At 43.7% G+C, this 11,677-nt stretch overlaps 1 protein-coding gene across 1 annotated transcript in view; it reads left to right on the top strand.

Annotated features, from left to right (window-relative positions):
- LOC147685430 (SEC14-like protein 5) overlaps positions 1 to 10,943 on the top strand; it is a 1,171,342-nt gene extending 1,160,399 nt beyond the window's left edge. Inside the window, exon 16 of the mRNA XM_086941333.1 lies at positions 9,587 to 10,943. Coding sequence (XP_086797459.1) covers positions 9,587 to 9,689 — 103 coding nt within the window. The 3' untranslated portion in view covers positions 9,690 to 10,943. The remainder of the gene's footprint in view (positions 1 to 9,586) is intronic.
- Positions 10,944 to 11,677: the final 734 nt, after the last annotated feature.

The following is an 11,677-nucleotide window of genomic DNA, read 5'->3' on the forward strand; positions in this document are numbered from 1 at the left end:
TGTACTAGTCATGTGTATGAAATGATGCCCATAATGTTGATAACAGAAGAAGTCAGCATAATTAGCAAAATTCATATACAAGTCTTCAGCATTAAAAGCAGCATAATATTTTAAATCTGAAAACAAAGCTTGAATCGCATGCAGATCCCAATCATCTGAACAAATGTCTTGTGTAACCACATCACCCATGGAGACTATGAAGACGTACGGTACGTCAATCAGCTCTGTAGGACCTTGAATTTGGAAACCCACTTTATCCCAAACGATACCATCTGAAACAGGGAACGCTGAAATGTTAGCAAGAGCCTGGTCACGCTTCATTTTGTGTTAAGATGAATGTGGGGCCTAAATTCCATCTACAAAGTTTGCAGCAGAGCATTCAGGCAAGTAGTGAACATCGATGAGTTGAAAAAATACAGTTAAAAACCCAATGGACATAAAAAGAAAAATTAAAAATAGAGTCAACCAAATGTATGTCCATGGAGGAAACCAATAAGTCTTCTTAAACCAAGATTAAAAAAGGGACAATTTTGTTGGGTCACCTGATGATTGGAGGATGCGTCAAATGAAAATCTGCCATGGTGTAAAGGAGTATCCAGCAAATGATGCACAGAGCCACTTGTGGGATATGTGTATTCAGCTTCTGTCAAATCTGTTGACACAGGAGGGACGGTAGGAGGCTCAATATCAGTGGCCATCTCGATGACAGTGTCATTTGGCAAGTAAGAAGATGTTATAGTTTCTCGAGTTCTTTAAATTGTGGGACAGGAAATAGCAGGTGTCACACTATTCCGAATCAGCCAGATGTTTTAACTTGACATTGTCCACTGAGATGTATCTGTTGTCTTTGCGACCTGGTACTGGAGGTAAAATCACTGTTCGAGCACCCTTCAGGCCAAGCACTAGAACCGGTGCACGATAACAGGGACCAAATTTTTGTTCTCTTCATTTTCTTGGACAAGATCTCCATCTTTAGGAAGCCATCCGACCACTGGATTCTGTAGCGCTACATCAATTGCTGAAGACAAATGTCAAGGCTGCTATGAAAACAAATGATGGACGGAACGCTGAACCAATCATACATTCACCCCCAGTCACCAGATCTGGGTTAAATTCATCGTTCTTTTGCTCACCATGCCATCCCAGGTTAGAGCAGAGTAGCAAGCCTGGCACGGGGCTCTTGTAGATTCTGTAACATAGCAGAATGATTATCTATGTCAAAAGTTGTGACATTCGCCGCAACGTCTAGACCATCAAGGTCTGGCACAAACATTTTGATGCCAAAGAGCATTTCGTATGGGGTCCGCCCACCCAGACCAGAAGAATAAGTTGTCATTGAAAGACTGAACAAAGTAATAAGAATCGCAGACAATAAGTGTCAAAACTTTTGGATCAGCAAATTCGAGAGCAAGAACTAAGGCACGCAGCTCAGCCAATTGTGCAGTACAGTCTCCAAGCGCCTGAGTGTTCACTATTGAAGATTTGAATTCTCCTTTCACCATTTTACCTGCAACAATAGCACATGCTGCTGTGTAAGCATGTTTAGAAACCGTGGCCGGTTGAGTCGAACCATCGTTGTAGATAATACACACATAATCTGCCAAAGGAAGTAAAGATAAAGGAAGTGGATGAACATGTTCATACTGCAAGAACTCCTGTGTCTGAAGAGAAGCGTGAAAGATAAAAGTGACACCCGGAGACTTCAAAGAAGTAGTCCATTGTATTCAATGGGGGTGTAAAGCTTTTGAGTTTGGCACACATGCCTTTGTTACTGCCTCTAAGGCAGGGTATGGTGTAACCACCAAAATGTGTTTTCTCTGTGCCAAGGCGCGTTCCTTCAAAACCACCATTTGGACAGCTGTCAAAACTTTCTCGACAAGTGTACAAATGTGATTTGTATGCGATTGGCACTGTGTCTCCTTCATTGTACGTTAAGTAAGTGAAACCCACTGCACCAGGTACGATTCGTATCACCAGGTTAGTGTGGTTATCATGCGTTAACAAGTATTTAGATTCAAGCAAAGAAAGTAATATAGCAGAATGTTCCGGTAACAAGCTGGCTTTGGAAAAAGTAGGTTGTATCAAAGCATAAAGTGGCTTGATACGCTGGGCATATTCGGGAATATAAATACGCCCGAAATGTAGAAATCCCAGCAAAGACTAAAGTTTTTTCAGTGTGTTTGGAGATTGCAACCGTGCGCATTTCTCCAGGAAATGAGGGGCCAGGCCTCGACCTTCATTGTTGAGCTCATAGCCCAAGACGAGCACCGCATAACATGTGATGTGAGACTTGGCAAAATTAAACTTGCAACCGAAATCTGCAAAATGAAGAATTATGTGGTCAACGCGGCACAGATACGGCCATAATTTGTCGTCAGTGAGGTAGATATCATCAAAATACGAATATGCATCTGGGTCTATGCTGTCTAACAAAGAGACAACACGTGCAGCGAATATCCCGGTATTGTTTCTTTATTCCACCTGTTGTGAATGCGGTCCATTGGCTGCATCAAGGGGACAGGTTATGGCTGTAAAAAACATTTTAAATATCAAGTGTTGTTTTGTATTTTTTACGAACTAGGCTTTCCACCAAGGCAGAACTATGAGTATTTTGTACTGCAAAGGTCGGGCAATGGGAGTTAATGGGAGTTAAAATGCCGGTAATCAAAAACTATGCAGTACGACCCATCCAGTTTGGATAAGTAAAGAGCGGATTATTCATTGGCGATATACACATCTCAATCACTCCTTGATATTCCAACTGAGTGGGAATGTCGGCGACAGGACCTTGGCTTCCCATCAAATAGGATATTGGGGTTGCGGTTGAGGCATTGACCATAAAGGAATATCATGTGGCAGTGAATCTTTATCCCAGCCAACCTGATTACGGTACACAGACGGAGCAAGGGCCAAAGCCCACTCAGCTGCAAAGGCGTCTGCATGCTCTTTGGGAACGTAATGTGAAAAACTAGGAAGTATCATGTCCTTCCTGCGAGCCGCGGCAAGAACAAAAGGTGAGCGCCAGTCCGCCTCCGCTAGCAAAATGTCATAGGAAGCGGTCAGATTCTCCCAAAAAATCCCAGTAATAACAGGCTCAATGTCTTCCTCTATACGAATATCTATTTTGTATAGCCGATCCGAGGGGCTACCCCTGTCTCGGCTGTAGCCACAGTAATGAATGTTTCAGTTGCTGTCACCTCCAGACAAGGACATAGTGCCTCCCGCACTATTGCAACTTCCGCTGCATTGTCTAGCAGGGTTACCGCCCAAGTCCAATCCAGTAGTCATGTTCTCACTGTCTGAGGCATATCTCACTGTTAAAGCTGCAACTTTTTACTTTTGAAAAGGGTCTCGCAAACGTGGTTGCTCTTCCTGCCTCCCCTTGCTGTCAAACTGACGAGTCTGATCACTTTCCCTTGGAACTTGCTGACTCTTGCCACGATCCTGGCGATCCCCACCACCAGCTTGTGATCCGGATGTGTCCTGTGAAGAACAAGGAAAACACTGATCAGGGACTTGAAATCTATCAGGAGTCTTAATTTTCGCACGGTCGCGCAAGTCATAAGAACGCTCAGAATATTCAGGTGTTGGGGAACTAGCACGCGAACCTTGTTTCTGTTGTTGTTGTTGCCCCTTTTTCTTATTTCTCCAGTTCTTTTTAGAAAAGACTGGGCATCCATCTGTATCAGATGGAACTTTAGGATGTGATTGAGTCTGTGTTTGCGATTGAGTAAAAGGTTTGTTCCCCAAACTATTCCAGCCAATGGTTTTACAAGCCTTTGCAATAATTTTTGGTAATTCACGTGGTTTGTCCATCTCAGGGACTGCTGCCAAGCCGTTAGCAACTTGAGAGCTCACAGCATCGTCATTGACATTGGCAAGGATTATATCAGCCACCACGTCGAATACTCCCACCATCCCCAATTCCATAGCCGCTTCAGCGCCGTGTTCATCCTGCACACAAATTATCACGGAGGGGAGGAAAGTCATAGGTGGTGTGCCAAAACACTTTGAGTATACAGCAGCAAACACCTTCCCCCAGGTGTTACAATCACCTAACTCGGGAAGCAAATCTTGAGGCAAACTAATAGTTAAAATTTGGAGTTTCTCTTTAGGAGAGGTATTAGGAAAAACAGCTTCAAGCTGTCCAAAATTTTCAGCAAGCAAATAGGGTAGTTCATCCCTATTACGAAATAGATGCTTGCAGTGTCATGCGCAAAAGCAGGTTCATGGCAGCTAAGCTCAAGCTAATTTAGCAATTGTCAACAATGGACCTATAAGCCTTTTTACAGTACATGCCATTACCCTTTTTTGCGGTCGCAAATGGGAGGGTCTCCATTTGTGGCCGCAAAAAAGGGTTGTACATCCGGCCCTTAGAGCCTAGCCAGATGCATGACTCGCCTCGGACTCAGCTTGCCCAACTAATTTGCCAGTACGCCCTCCTCTATTTGCGACTCTGACTTAGTACATGGGGCAGTCAGTCACATGATAAAAGGATTTTTAAACAAAGAGGACTAGACATTGGAGCCCTGCCCCTATGCACTGATTTCACAACACTACCTTCAAGGTTTCCTGTAACAGAGATGAAAAAGAGTGCATGCAGTGAAAATATACATTTAAAATACGTGATCCCACAGCAGGGGTACCAGACAGTTGTGTTATACGTGACCATAGTCAAGAGTTTCTAGGGAAAACTACAAGGCAATGTAGGACAGGCAGGGGTGTATCTTCAGCAGGTTGTGGGGGTCCAACACCGTCAAATGCATTCTTGGTTCGATTGTTGGGTATGGGGGCTCTGCCTGCATTAGTTTTTCTCATCATTCTCCTTTCACTAAGAGGTTCAAACTTGTTCATGTTTTGGATGGGGATCTTAAATATATATATAGTGATCCAATTACCAAAATTAGTGACTCTATACCAATTGAAGTACTCATTGAATGAATGCAACTTTACTACTTTTGGCAATTCTCAAACATTGGCAGTAGTAGGCTTGGAAAACTGTGTCAGTCTCATGTTTTCAGGTATATTACTGACAATCAAACACCCCACAATAATGTGATGAATGTAGGAAGGTGGAATCTGACTACATGGTTGCCCCAACTTTTTTTCTGGTGTTTTAATGGTTTTTGACTTAGTTTGGCTGGGATCCTGCTATTCAGGACCCCCGCCTATCTGCTTCCCTCTCTAAAATGATTCAATGTACTTTAGATACACTCCAGTTTGGTTACTGGGTTACCCTTATAAGCCCCTAGTATATGGTATCCTAGATACCCAGGGCATAGGTACCCCAGAGGCCTACCAGGGGCTGAAGCATGTATTATGCCGCCCCTGGGAAGCCCTCCAGAATGACACCACAGGTCTGCTACTGCAGCCTGTGTAAGGTGGTGTATACACCTCTTACTCAGATATAGGTTCCCTATATCTACCTTATATTACTACACATATAAATCTATCAGTCACACCTATGGCAGGCCTTATCAATCCTGAAGGCAGGGTGCTGGGTTTTTTGTAAGAGGGTGCCCATGCATGAGCAGGGCCCCTCTGCAGCCTTCAGAATCTATTCTCCGGGGTTGTTCTGTGATGCAGCCAGACCATATACTCTTAAGTGCATTATACCCTTGTGGTAAATGCTAACTTTGGAATGGCTGCAAGGAAACATGCCGTGTTTGGTATCAAACACTTTGGAATCATACCACCATGCCAGTCCTGGCAGCGGGGGTATGATTCCACCCTTCTAGAGGGAGAGACATGTACACAACGGTACACCCGGTACCAGTTTAAAAAACCCTGGCATTACAAAATGGATGCCACTGACAGGAGTCTGGCCTCCTGCTGCTGGACGAAACTCCGGCAGGGGAGGCCTGGAAAATAGGTTTCCTGCCACAGGGAGGTGCCACCACCTCCCAGACAGGCGTTAGTGTATTGGCGCTGGGTGGGTGCACTTCAAGAGTGCTTTGAAGTCAGCACTGGGGGCAAATTGGATGTTCCTGTGCATAGCCCAGTTCAAACCAATTGCTGGGGCTATCAGTCTCTGCTCTGCCACGAAACTGGACAAAGGAAATGGGTGTAGCCACCCGTCTTTCCAGACCCTCCCATAGGTGGTCCCCAGAGTTTGTCCAACCCCTTCCTTGGGTATAAGATTGGAACCCCTGGCAACAGGACTTTAGATTACACCTGACCGAAACTCCGATACTGAATCCTGGAATTTCGACGATCTACACGACGCTGGATGACTGAAGAATCTCCCTTGGAGTAAAGGAGTTACTCCCCTGTGTGGCAGGCACCAAAGACGCATCTGACCGGTTTGCACCTCCAAAGATCCCACCGGACTCTGAAGTATTTGCAACACAGGAGGTGGATTTCCAGACTTCCCTGAGGCTGACCCGAGTACCCAGCAAAGCTGCGACCCGAAGCTCTCGTGGGTACAGTGGAACAGGAACCCCTGTACACCGTGCACATTTATAAGTGCATTAGCTTCTCAAAGTTCCTTGAGGCTGTGCATTGGGCTACTTGTAGCCCAGACCCCGAGCACCTTTTCTACTGAAGATTGCTGGCCTACACTCCATGAGTGTTTCGTAGCCGGTCCTTTGTAGTCAAGTCAAGTCAAAAATGTATTGTTCGATTATTTAAAATCATTACAAATCGCAATAAGAAAATAATCTATAAAATTTTAAACAATTTATAATACACATTTCATAAAATTGTCAACCGATTGCCTTGTCCAATACCATGTACTATCAGGGGAACATCACTTACAACGCATTTTTTACAACGCACTACCATTACATCGCAACCATTACAACGCATACCATTACAACGCATTGCGCTGGGGGGCGCTCTAGGATAGGGAATATATTTAATTTACTATCCAACACCTTCCCTGCTAACCACGGGGACTGGAGTTGGAATAGCAAATTAAATAATTCACTATCCAGCGCCTAAAAGCATTATGCGTTGTAATGGACTGCGTGGTAAAAACCGCGTTGTAAAGGCATGCGATGTAAAAGCATGCGTTGTAGTGACACCAATCCGTACTATCATCATGGAAATCATTGGGGGGTTTATTCTATACAGCGTTAAATAAGTGGGTGATTGATCCATAAAAAGTTTTGAGTTGAGTGTTTCATTTTGACTCATTATAAACATACTTTACAAACTTGCTAAAATTATCTGTCAAGCATTAAGGTTACTGTTTCTTTCTTTACTTGTATCCCCAAGTTCGGCTTGTCGTAGGAGAGATTGTACTTTCCTCATGTATTTGACCCCCCCTACAAGCCACCATTGGTGACGATCCCTTCAGCCATCGAATTACAGCTTGCCTGCATGTGCGAATGTTCAATTTTAAAAAAATATCTTTTAAAAGCCATATCCTTAGGTCCATAAGAGCCAGGCACATGCATAACAGATGGGGCAGTGATTCTTTTTGGTAACCACATAAGCGACAGCGAGGATCTGTATAAACGCCTTTCCAAGATGGATTGTAAGTCTTTCGAAAGGTGTAAGCCCAGCCGAAATTCTATATATCTCTTCTTTAGCATTATGCTAAAGTGACTTTCTAGGTGTGCCTGGGGTTTTGTCGAAGAATATGAGTTAATCACTGTCCACCCATGTTGGCGCTTTTAGATTGCAGATTTGTCTTCCAGAAAGGACTTCCATTTTGCGGCGTTATTTGTTACTTTGTCAAAGATAGCTCTATTTGGACTGGTGTCCCATGTCGATTGAATTTCTAACTCCCGCAAGGATTTGCTCAGGTAAGCTCCCCAAACACTTAAGGTAGTTTGCTTCAACTGATTTTCAATTTCTTTCCAACACAGGCTGTCTAATGAACCCTGTGCTGACAGGCGCAATTTGTGGCACAGTTTCACAAAACTATTCATGCCCTGAAACTTCTGGTTCCTTTGTCCTTTCGCTCGAGGTGCCTTCGCGATCCCTGGTCTGTCAACTGGTGGGTCCCTGAGAAGACATCTTTGACTTTCCTTGGGCTTCCCTGGTTTCTCCAGATGTGCCCTGACTCTCCACCACTTGGTGAGGCCCCCGGACCTTGCTGGTCCGCACCGAAGCATCTTTTCTCTTCCTGCGTTGGTTGCTGTTGCCAAGGCTTGTTGGGTCCAATTCGGGCACCGACACCATAGCACTCGACATCCTTTTTGGGACAGCTCGAATCTAGCTCCTGGTCATCGTCAACACCTCCTGGTCCTCGTGGCTGCAGAGTCAAGCTTCACCTCTTCACACATGAATCATTCAACATTGGTGGGCATTCGTCTATCATGCCCCTGGTCACTAGCAAGTGACCCAGACTCTGTCCCCTCTGCTTTCAGGTTCCTCACATGTTCGATCCAGGCTGGGATCACACTGGAGACTTTTCTTCTCCTCTGCAGCAACACTTTGCAGCAGATCTCCATTGAAATCAACTACGATTACCGACACTAAAAGACACCTATGCACCCGGCTTCCCTGGGTGAGGTAACTCGAGAACTCTGGTGCTCCCATGGGTGTTGGCCCTAGAACCCCTTAAGTCTAAAGTAGTTTGCTCAAAGTCCTCTCCTAAGTGTCCTTAATCTTTAAATTTCCAACCGCGACTTTCCCCATAGAACGGCAATTCGCAACTGTGTTCACACGCTTGCCGCTCCACCTGTGGATCCCCTGTGTCACTACCTTGGGTGATTCCTTGTGGTCCCAGTGATTCTACAGGCTCTAGGCCTTGTGTGTAGTCAAGTTGTGCACTTATTGTGCTATTTACTGAAATTCTATGCATTTAAAGTGTGTACTTTGCTCTGTAATCTCATAAAGAGATTACTAGAGAGGGTTTAGAAATAAAAACATATATTTTATATATATACCTTGTGTGGATCTCTTTTCATTTAGGCATTCAAGAGGCTATAATCTGGTAAACCAAGCTGCTTTACACTCCTTCAAGACTTAGCCTGAAGGCCTCCACTAGGATAGCATTCAATAAAAGTTGTCTTAAACCTATTCATCAATAAGGGTTGTTTGACTGGTGCAAGGTGCCCACTAAAATAGTGGACAGCATATGCCAGGCCAACTTCTCACAATGAATGCTTTCAAATAGCCTAACCCGTGGCAACCTCTCAGGGTAGCATTCCAACCCATTATTTTTCACCCAGTACGTTACTCTAGACAGAGGCACACCAAATGCAAATCAGTACTGCCCATGTTCCTTATGGAAACAGTCCAACCCAAACCTTGAGCCTCTCACCCCTCCACCCTACAGTCCACTGCTTTTTAGTTGGCAAATTTGAGATTCACATCCCCCAACCTCCCCTCTCCCAATCTCACTGATTGAGCTATATCCCTGGGTGACGGTGCAGCATTTTGTGAGCCTGCTTTGTGACAGCAAAGAATGCTTCATATTCAGTTTATTGTACAAGTCAAGCAAGAAGTAGGCACTCTGCCGACAGGTTTCAATTAATGCTGTGTAAATTAGGTAACATTGTGCGAAAGCAGTAAATTAAATGGTCCAATTAAATGTCATTTAAATGTGTCTTGCAAAGAGTGAGCACTGTACAATGTCTGACAGTAAGTAAAAGGGTTGACCTTAAAAGCATGTGTTGTTGCTTTTTTTCAGGGGCTCTATGACCAGCCTGGAATCCTGCAGTGGCTTCTCCCAATTGAGTGGCATCACCAGCTCATCCGGCTTGTCCCACAGCAGCTCAGCCCTCTCTAGATAGCAGCATCCATTAAAAAACATCCTGCAGCTGGGATACTCTGCCATTCCATTGATAGTAACATGGCAAATGTGAACGGTGGGCAGAACTTAAGATCCTAATACTGCCTCTGTACCACCTCCATTCCACTTATATTGGTATTCACTGCCACTTGACAAAACGAATGGAGTAAGATAAAAACTGCCTTGTGCGACACTGTACTGTATCTTCCTGAGGAGCTCTGGTCTTTAAATGTCTTCATTGGAATCAAATGTAATCATTATGAAACTCTGCACTTAAAAGAGCCAACAAAGGACTAGACTTGGCACATGTTGGACGATGCCAATGAACTTTTCAATGGACACCTTGTCCTACACTAAATTGTCTGGCTTCATTTTGTCATAGCTCTATCTTTGATATTCTTCAAGAACCTGGATGCACTCTAGAGCCTTACTGTCCAGAAGGAACTCCCCTGATTTTTATGCCAGACAAGGCTCTTCTTCAGAACTCTTATATTTGTGTTACTTAAAAACTGTCTTATCACTTTTTCCTAGTCTCTTGAAAATTATAACGAATCCTGTATTGGTGCTAAATTCAGGTTTTATGCAATATTTCCCACTACCTCACTCATTCCTCATCACAAAGCCATATACAAACAGATAATAGGGGGTTCAAGAATGAGCTGAAGGTCTGTTGTGAGAAGGCGCATTAGGGCAGGTGAGAGGCAGTCCACTATTGGAGTATCAAGTGAGACAGCTATCTCTCCCTCAAAACTATTTACTGGCTCACAATTATGACAAGAAATGTGCAAAGTCCATCCTGTCCCGCAAAAACAAATGTAACATTGGGAGGTGCTTAGGTGGGAGATTTGACATGAGAGACAAAAAAGAAAAGAATTGATGGTATTGTACAAGCAGAGTACTTTGTGTGACTTGCAGTAGCCCAGCCATGTCGACTTCATAGAAGCATCAATCCAGAGTCTAACCTGTGACTCAGATTACCACAAGCTAAGCAGGAATTCAGAATTGACTTCATGCTTGGAAATCTCTTAGTTTCCCCTTGGACCTTCTGATGGGCATATTAACTGCATACCCAAGAAAAGTAGAACATGGTTTATTCGTTCTTTGTATTCACTTCTAAAAGAAGCATGCACAATAAAATACGAAACATGTCATAGGAGGCTTACTTAAAGTTTATTTATTGATTGAAATGTTGCAGAATATTCGAGTGAGTTAACAAGTGAATTACATTAACTGATTATAAATACGGTGAAAATTGTGCTTGTTGTCTGGTTTGTTATTTGCCCTGAACACGAGGTAACCCTGTTTTTTATTCTTACAATTTTGCTATGCCCAAAGTCTGGATTTTGAATTAGGCCCTGCATTATACAAGGGAAGAGGTGTTCATCTTTGCCGAGCTAGTTCGGGCAAGTTTGCAGCTTCAAAATTCCCTGAGGAGTCACAGGTTCTTGTTTCTCTCTCTCTCTCACTCTTTCTCAAGCATGCTGCTATGAGTGCATCCACATTCCATTGCTGTCCCAATACCACCATTGTCGTCTTCTTCGCCCCATTTCTCATGATATGAGGTTCTGTCTCCATAACCGACCACCTAATGCATATTGTTCATACTGAGGGATATATATTTATACGCTCCTCCCAAAGCCTTATAATTATCTACCTCATATTTGTGTGATGTGACTATCTACCTCAGTTCTATGTGATGTTACCTATATGACTTTATATGTTAATCATTAACATGCTCTCTTTTTATGTGAAGCGCTCTGATACCCATGGGTCTTGTTTGCGCTATACAAAACACTATAATAAATAATAAATGTCAGCATGCAAACCTTGACATCAAATTTCTGTTTGAGTGCACAAGCACTGGATCAGGAGTGGTCCCTGCCTGGATTTGATGCTCCCATCTGGACCCTTCGCTCTTAGTGAGCTAGGTAAGAATAAAGCATTTTTGGTAATGAACGTGAGACAAGGATCTCTGTTTTAAGATTTTCT

Source organism: Lissotriton vulgaris, chromosome 10 (assembly GCF_964263255.1).
Source record: "Lissotriton vulgaris chromosome 10, aLisVul1.2, whole genome shotgun sequence".
Lineage (NCBI taxonomy): Eukaryota > Metazoa > Chordata > Amphibia > Caudata > Salamandridae > Lissotriton > Lissotriton vulgaris.